The 19,447-nt window shown below is 47.9% G+C and overlaps 1 protein-coding gene across 1 annotated transcript in view; it reads right to left on the minus strand.

Moving 5' to 3' along the window:
• The window catches only part of SLC50A1 (solute carrier family 50 member 1), a 44,915-nt gene that overhangs the window by 6,395 nt on the left and 19,073 nt on the right, over positions 1-19,447 (minus strand). Inside the window, exons 2-4 of the mRNA XM_063946628.1 lie at positions 13,825-13,902; positions 6,815-6,938; positions 6,586-6,747 (exon numbers count right to left, since the gene is read on the minus strand). Of these exons, the coding sequence (XP_063802698.1) occupies positions 6,586-6,747; positions 6,815-6,938; positions 13,825-13,902 (364 nt within the window). The remainder of the gene's footprint in view (positions 1-6,585; positions 6,748-6,814; positions 6,939-13,824; positions 13,903-19,447) is intronic.

Genomic DNA, 19,447 nt, shown 5'->3' on the forward strand with positions numbered 1-19,447 from the left:
TGTGCACTAACACTCCTGTATTACACTACTAGTGTGCACTAACACTCCTGTATTACACTACTAGTGTGCACTTACGCTCCTGTATTACATTACTAGTGTGCACTAACGCTCCTGTATTACACTACTAGTGTGCACTAACATTCCTGTATTACATTACTAGCGTGCTTATCCCGCACTAACGCTCCTGTATTACACTACTAGTGTGCACTAACGCTCCTGTATTACACTACTAGTGTGCACTAACACTCCTGTATTACACTACTAGTGTGCACTAATGCTCCTGTATTACATTACTAGTGTGCACTAATGCTCCTGTATTACATTACTAGCGTGCTTATCCCACACTAACGCTCCCGTATTACACTACTAGTGTGCACTAACACTCCTGTATTACATTACTAGTGTGCTTATCCCGCATTAACGCTCCTGTATTACACTACTAGTGTGCACTTACGCTCCTGTATTACACTACTAGTGTGCACTAACGCTCCTGTATTACACTACTGGTGTGCACTAACGCTCCTGTATTACACTACTAGTGTGCACTAACACTCCTGTATTACACTACTACTGTGCACTAATGCTCCTGTATTACATTACTGGCGTGCTTATCCCACACTAACGCTCCTGTATTACACTACTAGTGTGCACTAACACTCCTGTATTACATTACTAGTGTGCTTATCCCGCACTAACGCTCCTGTATTACACTACTAGTGTGCTTATCCCGCACTAACACTCCTGTATTACACTACTAGTGTGCACCAACACTCCTGTATTACACTACTAGTGTGCACTAACACTCCTGTATTATATTACTAGTGTGCACTAACGCTCCTGTATTACACTACTAGTGTGCACTAACACTCCTGTATTACATTACTAGCGTGCTTATCCCGCACTAACGCTCCTGTATTACACTACTAGTGTGCACTAACGCTCCTGTATTACACTACTAGTGTGCTTATCCTGCACTAACGCTCCTGTATTACACTACTAGTGTGCTTATCACGCACTAACGCTCCTGTATTACACTACTAGTGTGCACTAACGCTCCTGTATTACACTACTAGTGTGCACTTACGCTCCTGTATTACACTACTAGTGTGCACTACCGCTCCTGTATTACACTACTAGTGTGCACTAACGCTCCTGTATTACACTACTAGTGTGCACTAACGCTCCTGTATTACACTACTAGTGTGCACTAACACTCCTGTATTACACTACTAGTGTGCACTAATGCTCCTGTATTACATTACTAGCGTGCTTATCCCGCACTAACGCTCCTGTATTACACTACTGGTGTGCACTAACGCTCCTGTATTACACTACTAGTGTGCACTAACACTCCTGTATTACACTACTAGTGTGCACTAATGCTCCTGTATTACATTACTAGCGTGCTTATCCCGCACTAACGCTCCTGTATTACACTACTGGTGTGCACTAACGCTCCTGTATTACACTACTAGTGTGCACTAACACTCCTGTATTACACTACTAGTGTGCACTAATGCTCCTGTATTACATTACTAGCGTGCTTATCCCGCACTAACGCTCCTGTATTACACTACTAGTGTGCACTAACACTCCTGTATTACACTAGTAGTGTGCACTAATGCTCCTGTATTACATTACTAGCGTGCTTATCCCACACTAACGCTCCTGTATTACACAACTAGTGTGCTTATCCCGCACTTACGCTCCTGTATTACACTACTAGTGTGCACTAACACTCCTGTATTACACTACTAGTGTGCACTAACACTCCTGTATTACACTACTAGTGTGCACTAATGCTCCTGTATTACATTACTAGCGTGCTTATCCCACACTAACGCTCCTGTATTACACTACTAGTGTGCACTAACACTCCTGTATAACACTACTAGTGTGCACTAACGCTCCTGTATTACACTACTAGTGTGCACTAACACTCCTGTATTACATTACTAGTGTGCTTATCCCGCACTAACGCTCCTGTATTACACTACTAGTGTGCACTTACGCTCCTGTATTACACTACTAGTGTGCACTAACGCTCCTGTATTACACTACTGGTGTGCACTAACGCTCCTGTATTACACTACTAGTGTGCACTAACACTCCTGTATTACACTACTACTGTGCACTAATGCTCCTGTATTACATTACTAGCGTGCTTATCCCACACTAACGCTCCTGTATTACACTACTAGTGTGCACTAACACTCCTGTATTACATTACTAGTGTGCTTATCCCGCACTAACGCTCCTGTATTACACTACTAGTGTGCTTATCCCGCACTAACACTCCTGTATTACACTACTAGTGTGCACCAACACTCCTGTATTACACTACTAGTGTGCACTAACACTCCTGTATTACATTACTAGTGTGCACTAACGCTCCTGTATTACACTACTAGTGTGCACTAACACTCCTGTATTACATTACTAGCGTGCTTATCCCGCACTAACGCTCCTGTATTACACTACTAGTGTGCACTAACGCTCCTGTATTACACTACTAGTGTGCTTATCCTGCACTAACGCTCCTGTATTACACTACTAGTGTGCACTAACGCTCCTGTATTACACTACTAGTGTGCACTTACGCTCCTGTATTACACTACTAGTGTGCACTAACGCTCCTGTATTACACTACTAGTGTGCACTAACGCTCCTGTATTACACTACTAGTGTGCACTAACGCTCCTGTATTACACTACTAGTGTGCACTAACACTCCTGTATTACACTACTAGTGTGCACTAATGCTCCTGTATTACATTACTAGCGTGCTTATCCCGCACTAACGCTCCTGTATTACACTACTGGTGTGCACTAACGCTCCTGTATTACACTACTAGTGTGCACTAACACTCCTGTATTACACTACTAGTGTGCACTAATGCTCCTGTATTACATTACTAGCGTGCTTATCCCGCACTAACGCTCCTGTATTACACTACTAGTGTGCACTAACACTCCTGTATTACACTAGTAGTGTGCACTAATGCTCCTGTATTACATTACTAGCGTGCTTATCCCACACTAACGCTCCTGTATTACACAACTAGTGTGCTTATCCCGCACTTACGCTCCTGTATTACACTACTAGTGTGCACTAACACTCCTGTATTACACTACTAGTGTGCACTAACACTCCTGTATTACACTACTAGTGTGCACTAATGCTCCTGTATTACATTACTAGCGTGCTTATCCCACACTAACGCTCCTGTATTACACTACTAGTGTGCACTAACACTCCTGTATAACACTACTAGTGTGCACTAACGCTCCTGTATTACACTACTAGTGTGCACTAACACTCCTGTATTACATTACTAGTGTGCTTATCCCGCACTAACGCTCCTGTATTACACTACTAGTGTGCTTATCCCCCACTAACACTCCTGTATTACACTACTAGTGTGCACTAACACTCCTGTATTACACTACTAGTGTGCACTTACGCTCCTGTATTACATTACTAGCGTGCTTATCCCACCCTAACACTCCTGTATTACACTACTAGTATGCACTAACACTCCTGTATTACACTACTAGTGTGCACTAACGCTCCTGTATTACACTACTAGTGTGCACTAACGCTCCTGTATTACACTACTAGTGTGCACTAACGCTCCTGTATTACACTACTAGTGTGCACTAACGCTCCTGTATTACACTACTAGTGTGCACTAACGCTCCTGTATTACACTACTAGTGTGCACTAATGCTCCTGTATTACATTACTAGCGTGCTTATCCCACCCTAACACTCCTGTATTACACTACTAGTGTGCACTAACACTCCTGTATTACACTACTAGTGTGCACTAACGCTCCTGTATTACATTACTAGCGTGCTTATCCCGCACTAACGCTCCTGTATTACACAACTAGTGTGCTTATCCCGCACTTACGCTCCTGTATTACACTACTAGTGTGCGCTAACACTCCTGTATTACACTACTAGTGTGCACTAACGCTCCTGTATTACACTACTAGTGTGCACTAACACTCCTGTATTACACTACTAGTGTGCACTTACGCTCCTGTATTACATTACTAGCGTGCTTATCCCGCACTAATGCTCCTGTATTACACTACTAGTGTGCTTATCCCACCCTAACACTCCTGTATTACACTACTAGTGTGCACTAACGCTCCTTTATTATACTAGTGTGCTTATCCCGCACTAACGCTCCTGTATTACACTACTAGTGAGCTTATCCCGCCCTAACACTCCTGTATTACACTACTAGTGTGCACTAACGCTCCTGTATTACACTACTAGTGAGCTTATCCCACCCTAACACTCCTGTATTACACTACTAGTGTGCTTATCCCGCCCTAACACTCCTGTATTACACTACTAGTGAGCTTATCCCACCCTAACACTCCTGTCTTACACTACTAGTGTGCTTATCCCGTCCTAACACTCCTGTATTACACTACTAGTGTGCTTATCCCGCACTAACACTCCTGTATTACACTACTAGTGTGCACTAACACTCCTGTATTACACTACTAGTGTGCACTTACGCTCCTGTATTACATTACTAGCGTGCTTATCCCACCCTAACACTCCTGTATTACACTACTAGTATGCACTAACACTCCTGTATTACACTACTAGTGTGCACTAACGCTCCTGTATTACACTACTAGTGTGCACTAACGCTCCTGTATTACACTACTAGTGTGCACTAACGCTCCTGTATTACACTACTAGTGTGCACTAACACTCCTGTATTACACTACTAGTGTGCACTAATGCTCCTGTATTACATTACTAGCGTGCTTATCCCGCACTAACGCTCCTGTATTACACTACTGGTGTGCACTAACGCTCCTGTATTACACTACTAGTGTGCACTAACACTCCTGTATTACACTACTAGTGTGCACTAATGCTCCTGTATTACATTACTAGTGTGCTTATCCCACCCTAACACTCCTGTATTACACTACTAGTGTGCACTAACACTCCTGTATTACACTACTAGTGTGCACTAACGCTCCTGTATTACATTACTAGCGTGCTTATCCCGCACTAACGCTCCTGTATTACACAACTAGTGTGCTTATCCCGCACTTACGCTCCTGTATTACACTACTAGTGTGCACTAACACTCCTGTATTACACTACTAGTGTGCACTAACACTCCTGTATTACACTACTAGTGTGCACTAACGCTCCTGTATTACACTACTAGTGTGCTCTAACACTCCTGTATTACACTACTAGTGTGCACTTACGCTCCTGTATTAGATTACTAGCGTGCTTATCCCGCACTAACGCTCCTGTATTACACTACTAGTGTGCTTATCCCACCCTAACACTCCTGTGTTACACTACTAGTGTGCACTAACGCTCCTTTATTATACTAGTGTGCTTATCCCGCCCTAACACTCCTGTATTACACTACTAGTGTGCACTAACGCTCAGCTTATCCCACCCTAACACTCCTGTATTACACTACTAGTGTGCTTATCCCGCCCTAACACTCCTGTATTACACTACTAGTGTGCTTATCCCGCACTAACACTCCTGTGTTACACTACTAGTGAGCTTATCCCGCACTAACAGTCCTGTATTACACTACTTGTGTGCTTATCCCGCCCTAACACTCCTGTATTACACTACTAGTGAGCTTATCCCGCACTAATGTTCCTGTATTACACTACTAGTGAGCTTATCCTGCCCTAACACTCCTGTATTACACTACTAGTGTGCACTAACCCTCCTGTATTATACTACTAGTGAGCTTATCCCGCACTAACACTCCTGTATTACACTACTAGTGTGCTTATCCCGCACCTACACTACTATATTACACTACTAGTGTGCTTATCCCGTACTAACGTTCCTGTATTACACTGCTAGTGTGCAATAACACTCCTGTATTACACTGCCATTGTGCTCATCCCACACGAACGCTCCTGTATTACACTAGTAGTGTGCAATAACACTCCTGTATTACACTGCTAGTGTGCTTATCCCGCACTTACACTACTATATTACACTACTAGTGTGCTTATCCCGCACTAACGTTCCTGTATTACACTGCTAGTGTGCAATAACACTCCTGTATTACACTGCCATTGTGCTCATCCCACACTAACGCTCCTGTATTACACTAGTAGTGTGCAATAACACTCCTGTATTACACTACTAGTGTGTTTATCCCGCACTTACACTACTATATTACACTACTAGTGTGCTTATCCCGCACTAACGTTCCTGTATTACGCTAGTAGTGTACAATAACACTCCTGTATTACACTGCTAGTGTGCTTATCCCGCACTTACACTACTATATTACACTACTAGTGTGCACTAACACTCCTGTATTACACTACTAGTGTGCACTATCGCTCCTGTATTACATTACTAGCGTGCTTATCCCGCACTAACGCTCCTGTATTACACTACTAGTGTGCACTAACACTCCTGTATTACACTACTAGTGTGTTTATCCCGCAGTAACATATGACTAGTACTCCGTTATGAGTAGGCAGAGGTCACGAGTACAATTCCATAACTAGCAGTTACCCCAGTGTGGTGTGCGGGTGAGGAACCCACTTACCAGGTCCGCCAGTGGTGATAGATACATGCTGATGGTGAATACACTGCAGAACAGGCCCAGCTGGGTGAGACGAGCGCTGACCTCAGGGATCCACAGATAAAAGTAACTGTACCCCAGAACCAGGACCCCGAGGGCCAGGAGGACTTGGTAGAGCTGGTAACGCTGAGAGAGAAGATTAGCGATCATAGAGCCAATCAGAAGCAGGATTACTTACATGTGTCATATTTACCTTGTCCCCAGCGTAGACCAGATAGGCTGCAATGTACAGTGTCTGCAGGGAGGCTCCAATGGTGTTCACGGCCATCAGCGTCCCGTCTTCCTTCAGATATCCATAGTACAGCCACCCCAGGTTACTGGCAGGGACAGGCAGACACAGCGTTACACCTCCACATCCCGGAACCTACCTGCTCATTCCCAGGTGCTCCCCCTCCCAGGTGATATACCTGGTGTACCCCTCCCCAATACTCAGGTGATATACCTGGTGTACCCCTCCCCAACTCTCCTCCCACAGCCTCTCTCCCTGGTGTACCCCTCCCCAATACTCCTCCCACAGCCTCTCTCCCAGGTGATATACCTGGTGTACCCCTCCCCAATACTCCTCCCACAGCCTCTCTCCCTGGTGTACTCCTCCCACAGCCTCTCCCTCCCAGGTGATATACCTGGTGTACCCCTCCCCAATACTCCTCCCACAGCCTCTCCCTCCCAGGTGATATACCTGGTGTACCCCTCCCCAACTCTCCTCCCACAGCTTCTCTCCCAGGTGTACCCCTCCCCAATACTCCTCCCACAGCCTCTCCCTCCCAGGTGATATACCTGGTGTACCCCTCCCCAACTCTCCTCCCACAGCCTCTCTCTCCCAGGTGATATACCTGGTGTACCCCTCCCCAATACTCCTCCCACGGCCTCTCCCTCCCAGGTGATATACCTGGTGTACCCCTCCCCAATACTCCTCCCACAGCCTCTCCCTCCCAGGTGATATACCTGGTGTACCCCTCCCCAATACTCCTCCCACAGCCTCTCTCCCAGGTGTACCCCTCCCCAATACTCCTCCCACAGCCTCTCCCTCCCAGGTGATATACCTGGTGTACCCCTCCCCAACTCTCCTCCCACAGCCTCTCCCTCCCAGGTGATATACCTGGTGTACCCCTCCCCAATACTCCTCCCACAGCCTCTCCCTCCCAGGTGATATACCTGGTGTACCCCTCCCCAATACTCCTCCCACAGCCTCTCCCTCCCAGGTGATATACCTGGTGTACCCCTCCCCAACTCTCCTCCCACGGCCTCTCCCTCCCAGGTGATATACCTGGTGTACCCCTCCCCAATACTCCTCCCACAGCCTCTCTCTCCCAGGTGATATACCTGGTGTACCCCTCCCCAACTCTCCTCCCACGGCCTCTCCCTCCCAGGTGATATACCTGGTGTACCCCTCCCCAATACTCCTCCCACAGCCTCTCCCTCCCAGGTGATATACCTGGTGTACCCCTCCCCAATACTCCCCCCACAGCCTCTCCCTCCCAGGTGATATACCTGGTGTACCCCTCCCCAATACTCCCCCCACGGCCTCTCCCTCCCAGGTGATATACCTGGTGTACCCCTCCCCAATACTCCTCCCACAGCCTCTCTCTCCCAGGTGATATACCTGGTGTACCCCTCCCCAACTCTCCTCCCACAGCCTCTCCCTCCCAGGTGATATACCTGGTGTACCCCTCCCCAATACTCAGGTGATATACCTGGTGTACCCCTCCCCAATACTCAGGTGATATACCTGGTGTACCCCTCCCCAACTCTCCTCCCACAGCCTCTCTCCCTGGTGTACCCCTCCCCAATACTCCTCCCACAGCCTCTCCCTCCCAGGTGATATACCTGGTGTACCCCTCCCCAATACTCCTCCCACAGCCTCTCCCTCCCAGGTGATATACCTGGTGTACCCCTCCCTAATACTCCTCCCACAGCCTCTCCCTCCCAGGTGATATACCTGGTGTACCCCTCCCCAATACTCCTCCCATGGCGTCTCCCTCCCAGGTGATATACCTGGTGTACCCCTCCCCAATACTCCTCCCACAGCCTCTCTCCCAGGTGTACCCCTCCCCAATACTCCTCCCACAGCCTCTCCCACCCAGGTGATATACCTGGTGTACCCCTCCCCAATACTCCTCCCACGGCCTCTCCCTCCCAGGTGATATACCTGGTGTACCCCTCCCCAATACTCCTCCCACAGCCTCTCTCTCCCAGGTGATATACCTGGTGTACCCCTCCCCAATACTCCTCCCACAGCCTCTCCCTCCCAGGTGATATACCTGGTGTACCCCTCCCCAACTCTCCTCCCACAGCCTCTCTCCCAGGTGATATACCTGGTGTACCCCTCCCCAATACTCCTCCCACAGCCTCTCTCTCCCAGGTGATATACCTGGTGTACCCCTCCCCAACTCTCCTCCCACAGCCTCTCTCCCAGGTGATATACCTGGTGTACCCCTCCCCAATACTCCTCCCACAGCCTCTCTCTCCCAGGTGATATACCTGGTGTACCCCTCCCCAATACTCCTCCCACGGCCTCTCCCTCCCAGGTGATATACCTGGTGTACCCCTCCCCAATACTCCTCCCACAGCCTCTCTCTCCCAGGTGATATACCTGGTGTACCCCTCCCCAACTCTCCTCCCACAGCCTCTCCCTCCCAGGTGATATACCTGGTGTACCCCTCCCCAATACTCCTCCCACAGCCTCACCCTCCCAGGTGATATACCTGGTGTACCCCTCCCCAATACTCCTCCCACAGCCTCTCCCTCCCAGGTGATATACCTGGTGTACCCCTCCCCAACTCTCCTCCCACAGCCTCTCCCTCCCAGGTGATATACCTGGTGTACCCCTCCCCAATACTCCTCCCACAGCCTCTCCCTCCCAGGTGATATACCTGGTGTACCCCTCCCCAATACTCCTCCCACAGCCTCTCCCTCCCAGGTGATATACCTGGTGTACCCCTTCCCAATACTCCTCCCACAGCCTCACCCTCCCTGGTGTACCCCTCCCCAATACTCCTCCCACAGCCTCTCCCTCCCAGGTGATATACCTGGTGTACCCCTCCCCAATACTCCTCCCACAGCCTCTCCCTCCCAGGTGATATACCTGGTGTACCCCTCCCCAATACTCCTCCCACAGCCTCACCCTCCCTGGTGTACCCCTCCCCAATACTCCTCCCACAGCCTCTCCCTCCCAGGTGATATACCTGGTGTACCCCTCCCCAATACTCCTCCCATGGCGTCTCCCTCCCAGGTGATATACCTGGTGTACCCCTCCCCAATGTGATATACCTGGTGTACCCCTCCCCAATACTCCTCCCACAGCCTCTCCCTCCCAGGTGATATACCTGGTGTACCCCTCCCCAATACTCAGGTGATATACCTGGTGTACGCCTCCCCAATACTCCTCCCACAGCCTCTCCCTCCCAGGTGATATACCTGGTGTACCCCTCCCCAATACTCCTCCCACAGCCTCTCCCTCCCAAGTGATATACCTGGTGTACCCCTCCCCAATACTCCTCCCATGGCGTCTCCCTCCCAGGTGATATACCTGGTGTACCCCTCCCCAATGTGATATACCTGGTGTACCCCTCCCCAATACTCCTCCCACAGCCTCTCCCTCCCAGGTGATATACCTGGTGTACCCCTCCCCAATACTCAGGTGATATACCTGGTGTACGCCTCCCCAATACTCCTCCCACAGCCTCTCCCTCCCAGGTGATATACCTGGTGTACCCCTCCCCAATACTCCTCCCACAGCCTCTCCCTCCCAAGTGATATACCTGGTGTACCCCTCCCCAACTCTCCTCCCACAGCCTCTCTCCCAGGTGTACCCCTCCCCAATACTCCTCCCACAGCCTCTCCCTCCCAGGTGATATACCTGGTGTACCCCTCCCCAATACTCCTCCCACAGCCTCTCCCTCCCAGGTGATATACCTGGTGTACCCCTCCCCAATACTCCCCCCACGGCCTCTCCCTCCCAGGTGATATACCTGGTGTACCCCTCCCCAATACTCCTCCCACGGCCTCTCCCTCCCAGGTGATATACCTGGTGTACCCCTCCCCAATACTCCCCCCACGGCCTCTCCCTCCCAGGTGATATACCTGGTGTACCCCTCCCCAATACTCCTCCCACAGCCTCTCCCTCCCAGGTGATATACCTGGTGTACCCCTCCCCAATACTCCCCCCACAGCCTCTCCCTCCCAGGTGATATACCTGGTGTACCCCTCCCCAATACTCCCCCCACGGCCTCTCCCTCCCAGGTGATATACCTGGTGTACCCCTCCCCAATACTCCTCCCACAGCCTCTCTCTCCCAGGTGATATACCTGGTGTACCCCTCCCCAACTCTCCTCCCACAGCCTCTCCCTCCCAGGTGATATACCTGGTGTACCCCTCCCCAATACTCAGGTGATATACCTGGTGTACCCCTCCCCAATACTCAGGTGATATACCTGGTGTACCCCTCCCCAACTCTCCTCCCACAGCCTCTCTCCCTGGTGTACCCCTCCCCAATACTCCTCCCACAGCCTCTCCCTCCCAGGTGATATACCTGGTGTACCCCTCCCCAATACTCCTCCCACAGCCTCTCCCTCCCAGGTGATATACCTGGTGTACCCCTCCCTAATACTCCTCCCACAGCCTCTCCCTCCCAGGTGATATACCTGGTGTACCCCTCCCCAATACTCCTCCCATGGCGTCTCCCTCCCAGGTGATATACCTGGTGTACCCCTCCCCAATACTCCTCCCACAGCCTCTCTCCCAGGTGTACCCCTCCCCAATACTCCTCCCACAGCCTCTCCCACCCAGGTGATATACCTGGTGTACCCCTCCCCAATACTCCTCCCACGGCCTCTCCCTCCCAGGTGATATACCTGGTGTACCCCTCCCCAATACTCCTCCCACGGCCTCTCCCTCCCAGGTGATATACCTGGTGTACCCCTCCCCAATACTCCTCCCACAGCCTCTCTCTCCCAGGTGATATACCTGGTGTACCCCTCCCCAATACTCCTCCCACAGCCTCTCCCTCCCAGGTGATATACCTGGTGTACCCCTCCCCAACTCTCCTCCCACAGCCTCTCTCCCAGGTGATATACCTGGTGTACCCCTCCCCAATACTCCTCCCACAGCCTCTCTCTCCCAGGTGATATACCTGGTGTACCCCTCCCCAACTCTCCTCCCACAGCCTCTCTCCCAGGTGATATACCTGGTGTACCCCTCCCCAATACTCCTCCCACAGCCTCTCTCTCCCAGGTGATATACCTGGTGTACCCCTCCCCAATACTCCTCCCACGGCCTCTCCCTCCCAGGTGATATACCTGGTGTACCCCTCCCCAATACTCCTCCCACAGCCTCTCTCTCCCAGGTGATATACCTGGTGTACCCCTCCCCAACTCTCCTCCCACAGCCTCTCCCTCCCAGGTGATATACCTGGTGTACCCCTCCCCAATACTCCTCCCACAGCCTCACCCTCCCAGGTGATATACCTGGTGTACCCCTCCCCAATACTCCTCCCACAGCCTCTCCCTCCCAGGTGATATACCTGGTGTACCCCTCCCCAACTCTCCTCCCACAGCCTCTCCCTCCCAGGTGATATACCTGGTGTACCCCTCCCCAATACTCCTCCCACAGCCTCTCCCTCCCAGGTGATATACCTGGTGTACCCCTCCCCAATACTCCTCCCACAGCCTCTCCCTCCCAGGTGATATACCTGGTGTACCCCTTCCCAATACTCCTCCCACAGCCTCACCCTCCCTGGTGTACCCCTCCCCAATACTCCTCCCACAGCCTCTCCCTCCCAGGTGATATACCTGGTGTACCCCTCCCCAATACTCCTCCCACAGCCTCTCCCTCCCAGGTGATATACCTGGTGTACCCCTCCCCAATACTCCTCCCACAGCCTCACCCTCCCTGGTGTACCCCTCCCCAATACTCCTCCCACAGCCTCTCCCTCCCAGGTGATATACCTGGTGTACCCCTCCCCAATACTCCTCCCATGGCGTCTCCCTCCCAGGTGATATACCTGGTGTACCCCTCCCCAATGTGATATACCTGGTGTACCCCTCCCCAATACTCCTCCCACAGCCTCTCCCTCCCAGGTGATATACCTGGTGTACCCCTCCCCAATACTCAGGTGATATACCTGGTGTACGCCTCCCCAATACTCCTCCCACAGCCTCTCCCTCCCAGGTGATATACCTGGTGTACCCCTCCCCAATACTCCTCCCACAGCCTCTCCCTCCCAAGTGATATACCTGGTGTACCCCTCCCCAATACTCCTCCCATGGCGTCTCCCTCCCAGGTGATATACCTGGTGTACCCCTCCCCAATGTGATATACCTGGTGTACCCCTCCCCAATACTCCTCCCACAGCCTCTCCCTCCCAGGTGATATACCTGGTGTACCCCTCCCCAATACTCAGGTGATATACCTGGTGTACGCCTCCCCAATACTCCTCCCACAGCCTCTCCCTCCCAGGTGATATACCTGGTGTACCCCTCCCCAATACTCCTCCCACAGCCTCTCCCTCCCAAGTGATATACCTGGTGTACCCCTCCCCAACTCTCCTCCCACAGCCTCTCTCCCAGGTGTACCCCTCCCCAATACTCCTCCCACAGCCTCTCCCTCCCAGGTGATATACCTGGTGTACCCCTCCCCAATACTCCTCCCACAGCCTCTCCCTCCCAGGTGATATACCTGGTGTACCCCTCCCCAATACTCCCCCCACGGCCTCTCCCTCCCAGGTGATATACCTGGTGTACCCCTCCCCAATACTCCTCCCACGGCCTCTCCCTCCCAGGTGATATACCTGGTGTACCCCTCCCCAATACTCCCCCCACGGCCTCTCCCTCCCAGGTGATATACCTGGTGTACCCCTCCCCAATACTCCTCCCACAGCCTCTCCCTCCCAGGTGATATACCTGGTGTACCCCTCCCCAATGTGATATACCTGGTGTACCCCTCCCCAATACTCCTCCCACAGCCTCTCCCTCCCAAGTGATATACTTGGAGTACCCCTCCCCAATACTCCTCCCACAGCCTCTCCCTCCCAGGTGATATACCTGGTGTACCCCTCCCCAATACTCCCCCCACGGCCTCTCCCTCCCAGGTGATATACCTGGTGTACCCCTCCCCAATACTCCTCCCACGGCCTCTCCCTCCCAGGTGATATACCTGGTGTACCCCTCCCCAATACTCCCCCCATGGTGTCCCAGCCACACCTACTTCAGATCTGTGGTCAGGAAAGGCAGGAACTGGATATTGTCTGCGCTCCGCTTGGAAATCATAATTTTCAGATCAGACCTGACAAGAAAATCTCAGATTACTGGTGGGAGGAGCACAGACGTCCTGTACAGTGCTGGGTATAATGTACAGCACTGTGTATGATATAGGGTGCTGTGTGTATAATGTACAGGGTGCGATATGAGGTGCTGTGTGTATAATGTACACAGTGTATCATATAGAGTGCTGTGTGTGTGTGTGTGTGTGTGTGTGTGTGTGTGTGTGTGTATAATGTACAGTGTATGATATAGGGTGCTGTGTGTATAATGTACAGTGGTGTGATATAGGGTGCTGTGTGTATAATGTACAGGGTGTGATATAAGGTGCTGTGTGTATAATGTACAGTGCTGTGTATGATATAGGGTGCTGTGTGTATAATGTACAGTGCTGTGTATGATATAGGGTGCTGTGTGTGTATAATGTACAGTGTATGATATAGGGTGCTGTGTGTATAATGTACAGTGTATGATATAAGGTGCTGTGTGTATATTGTACAGCACTGTGTATGATATAGGGTGATGTGTGTATAATGTACAGGGTGTGATATAAGGTGCTGTGTGTATAATGTACACAGTGTATGATATAGGGTGGTGTGTGTGTGTGTGTGTGTGTGTGTGTGTGTGTGTGTGTGTGTGTGTGTGTATAATGTACAGTATGATATAGGGTGCTGTGTGTATAATGTACAGGGTGTGATATAGGGTGCTGTGTGTATAATGTACAGTGTATGATATAGGGTGCTGTGTGTATAATGTACAGTGTATGATATAGGGTGCTGTGTGTATAATGTACAGGGTGTGATATAAGGTGCTGTGTGTATAATGTACAGCACTGTGTATGATATAGGGTGCTGTGTGTGTGTATAATGTACAGTGCTGTGTATGATATAGGGTGCTGTGTGTATATAATGTACAGTGTATGATATAGGGTGCTGTGTGTATAATGTACAGTGTATAAAATAGGGTGCTGTGTGTATAATATACAGTGTATGATATAGGGTGCTGTGTGTATAATGTACAGTGTATGATATAAGGTGCTGTGTGTATAATGTACAGTGCTGTGTGTGTGTATAATGTACAGTGATGTGTATGATATAGGGTGCTGTGTGTATAATGTACAGTGTGTGATATAAGGTGCTGTGTGTATAATGTACAGTGTATGATATAGGGTGCTGTGTGTATAATGTACAGTGATGTGTATGATATAGGGTGATGTGTGTATAATGTACAGTGTGTGATATAGGGTGCTGTGTGTATAATGTACAGTATGTGATATAAGGTGCTGAGTGTATAATGTACAGTGTGTGATATAGGGTGCTGTGTGTATAATGTACAGTGTGTGATATAGGGTGCTGTGTGTATAATGTACAGTGTGTGATATAGGGTGCTGTGTGTATAATGTACAGGATATGATATAGGGTGCTGTGTGTATAATGTACAGGGTGTGATATAGGGTGCTGTGTGTATAATGTACAGTGTGTGATATAGGGTGCTGTGTGTATAATGTACAGTGTGTGATATAGGGTGCTGTGTGTATAATGTACAGTGTGTGATATAGGGTGCTATGTGTATAATGTACAGTGTGTGATATAGGGTGCTGTGTGCATAATATACAGTGTGTGATATAGGGTACTGTGTGTATAATGTACAGTGCTGTGTATGATATAGGATGCTGTGTGTATAATGTACAGTGTGTGATATAGGGTGCTGTGTGTGTATAATGTACAGTGCTGTGCATGATATAGGATGCTGTGTGTATAATGTACAGTGTGTGATATAAGGTGCTGTGAGTATAATGTGCAGTGTGTGATATTGGGTGCTGTGTGTGTATAATGTACAGTGTGTGATATAAGGTGCTGTGTGTATAATGTACAGTGTATAATATAGGGTGCTGTGTGTATAATGTACAGTGTATGATATAGGGTGCTGTGTATGTATAATGTACATTGATGTGTATGATATAGGGTGCTGTGTGTATAATGTACAGTGTATGATATAGGGTGCTGTGTGTATAATGTACAGAGTATAATATAGGATGCTGTGTGTATAATGTACAGTGTGTGATATAGGGTGCTGTGTGTGTGTATAAATGTACAGTGCATTTATAGGGTGCTGTGTGTGTATAATGTAGTGTTGTGTATGATATAGGGTGCTGTGTGTGTATAATGTACAGTGTATGATATAGGGTGCTGTGTGTATAATGGCCCTCATTCCGAGTTGTTCGCTCGGTATTTTTCATCGCATCGCAGTGAAATTCCGCTTAGTGCGCATGCGCAATTTTCGCACTGCGACTGCGCCAAGTATCTTTGCTATGAAGCTAGTATTTTTACTCACGGCTTCTTCATCGCTCCGGCGATCGTAATGTGATTGACAGGAAATGGGTGTTACTGGGCGGAAACACAGCGTTTTATGGGCGTGTGGCTGAAAACGCTACCGTTTCCGGAAAAAACGCAGGAGTGGCCGGAGAAACGGGGGAGTGGTTGGGCGAACGCTGGGTGTGTTTGTGACGTCAAACCAGGAACGACAAGCACTGAACTGATCGCACAGGCAGAGTAAGTCTGGAGCTACTCTAAAACTGCTAAGTAGTTTGTGATCGCAATATTGCGAATACATCGGTCGCAATTTTAAGATGCTAAGATACACTCCCAGTAGGCGGCGGCTTAGCGTGTGTAACTCTGCTAAATTCGCATTGCGACCGATCAACTCGGAATGAGGGCCAATGTACAGTGATGTGTATGATATAGGGTGCTGTGTGTATAATGTACAGTATATGATATAAGGTGCTGTGTGTATAATGTACAGTGTGTGATATAGGGTGCTGTGTGTATAATGTACCGTGTGTGATATAGGGTGCTGTGTGTATAATGTACAGTGTGTGATATAGGGTGCTGTGTGTATAATGTACAGTGTGTGATATAGGGTGCTGTGTGTATAATGTACAGTGTGTGATATAGGGTGCTGTGTGTATAATATACAGTGTGTGATATAGGGTGCTGTGTGTGTATAATGTACAGTGCTGTGTATGATATAGGATGCTGTGTGTATAATGTACAGTGTGTGATATAAGGTGCTGTGTGTATAATGTACAGTGTATGATATAGGGTGCTGTGTGTATATAATGTACAGTGTATGATATAGGGTGCTGTGTGTATAATGTACAGGGTGTGATATAGGGTGCTGTGTGTTTATAATGTACAGTGTTTGATATAGGGTGCTGTGTGTATAATGTACAGTGTATGATACAGGGTGCTGTGTGTGTATAATGTACAGCGTTGTGTATGATATAGGGTGCTGTGTGTATAATGTACAGTGCTGTGTATGATATAGGGTGCTGTGTGTGTAATGTACAGTGTATGATATAGGGTGCTGTGTGTATAATGTACAGTGATGTGTATGATATAGGGTGCTGTGTGTATAATGTACAGTGAGTGTATAATATAGGGTGCTGTGTGTATAATGTACAGTGTGTGATATAGGGTGCTGTGTATGATATAAGGTGCTGTGTATGATATAGGGTGCTGTGTGTGTATAATGTACAGTGTATGATATAGGGTGCTGTGTGTATAATGTACAGTGATGTGTATGATATAGGGTGCTGTGTGTATAATGTACAGTGAGTGTATAATATAGGGTGCTGTGTGTATAATGTACAGTGTGTGATATAGGGTGCTGTGTGTGTATAATGTACAGTGTATAATATAGGGTGCTGTGTGTATAATGTACAGTGTGTGATATAGGGTGCTGTGTGTGTATAATGTACAGTGTATAATATAGGGTGCTGTGTGTATAATGTACAGTGTATGATACAGGGTGCTGTGTGTGTATAATGTACAGTGCTGTGTATGATATAGAGTGCTGTGTGTGTATAATGTACAGTGTATGATATAGGGTGCTGTGTGTATAATGTACAGTGTATGATAAAAGGTGCCTTGTGTGTATAATGTACAGTGCTGTGTATGATATAGGGTGCTGTGTGTGTATAATGTACAGTGTGTGATATAGGGTGCTGTGTGTATAATGTACAGTGTGTGATATAGGGTGCTGTGTGCATAATATACAGTGTGTGATATAGGGTACTGTGTGTATAATGTACAGTGCTGTGTATGATATAGGATGCTGTGTGTATAATGTACAGTGTGTGATATAGGGTGCTGTGTGTATATAATGTACAGTGCTGTGCATGATATAGGATGCTGTGTGTATAATGTACAGTGTGTGATATAAGGTGCTGTGAGTATAATGTGCAGTGTGTGATATTGGGTGCTGTGTGTGTATAATGTACAGTGTGATATAAGGTGCTGTGTGTATAATGTACAGTGTATAATATAGGGTGCTGTGTGTATAATGTACAGTGTATGATATAGGGTGCTGTGTATGTATAATGTACAGTGATGTGTATGATATAGGGTGCTGTGTGTATAATGTACAGTGTATGATATAGGGTGCTGTGTGTATAATGTACAGAGTATAATATAGGATGCTGTGTGTATAATGTACAGTGTGTGATATAGGGTGCTGTGTGTGTGTGTGTGTATAAATGTACAGTGAATTTATAGGGTGCTGTGTGTGTATAATGTAGTGTTGTGTATGATATAGGGTGCTGTGTGTGTATAATGTACAGTGTATGATATAGGGTGCTGTGTGTATAATGTACAGTGATGTGTATGATATAGGGTGCTGTGTGTATAATGTACAGTATATGATATAAGGTGCTGTGTGTATAATGTACAGTGTGTGATATAGGGTGCTGTGTGTATAATGTACCGTGTGTGATATAGGGTGCTGTGTGTATAATGTACAGTGTGTGATATAGGGTGCTGTGTGTATAATGTACAGTGTGTGATATAGGGTGCTGTGTGTATAATGTACAGTGTGTGATATAGGGTGCTGTGTGTATAATATACAGTGTGTGATATAGGGTGCTGTGTGTGTATAATGTACAGTGCTGTGTATGATATAGGATGCTGTGTGTATAATGTACAGTGTGTGATATAAGGTGCTGTGTGTATAATGTACAGTGTATGATATAGGGTGCTGTGTGTATATAATGTACAGTGTATGATATAGGGTGCTGTGTGTATAATGTACAGGGTGTGATATAGGGTGCTGTGTGTTTATAATGTACAGTGTTTGATATAGGGTGCTGTGTGTATAATGTACAGTGTATGATACAGGGTGCTGTGTGTGTATAATGTACAGCGTTGTGTATGATATAGGGTGCTGTGTGTATAATGTACAGTGCTGTGTATGATATAGGGTGCTGTGTGTGTATAATGTACAGTGTATGATATAGGGTGCTGTGTGTATAATGTACAGTGTATGATATAAGGTGCTGTGTATGATATAGGTTGCTGTGTGTGTATAATGTACAGTGTATGATATAGGGTGCTGTGTGTATAATGTACAGTGATGTGTATGATATAGGGTGCTGTGTGTATAATGTACAGTGAGTGTATAATATAGGGTGCTGTGTGTATAATGTACAGTGTATGATATAGGGTGCTGTGTGTATAATGTACAGTGTGTGATATAGGGTGCTGTGTGTGTATAATGTACAGTGTATAATATAG

The sequence above is a fragment of the Pseudophryne corroboree genome, chromosome 12 (genome assembly GCF_028390025.1).
Source record: "Pseudophryne corroboree isolate aPseCor3 chromosome 12, aPseCor3.hap2, whole genome shotgun sequence".
NCBI classification, from domain to species: domain Eukaryota; kingdom Metazoa; phylum Chordata; class Amphibia; order Anura; family Myobatrachidae; genus Pseudophryne; species Pseudophryne corroboree.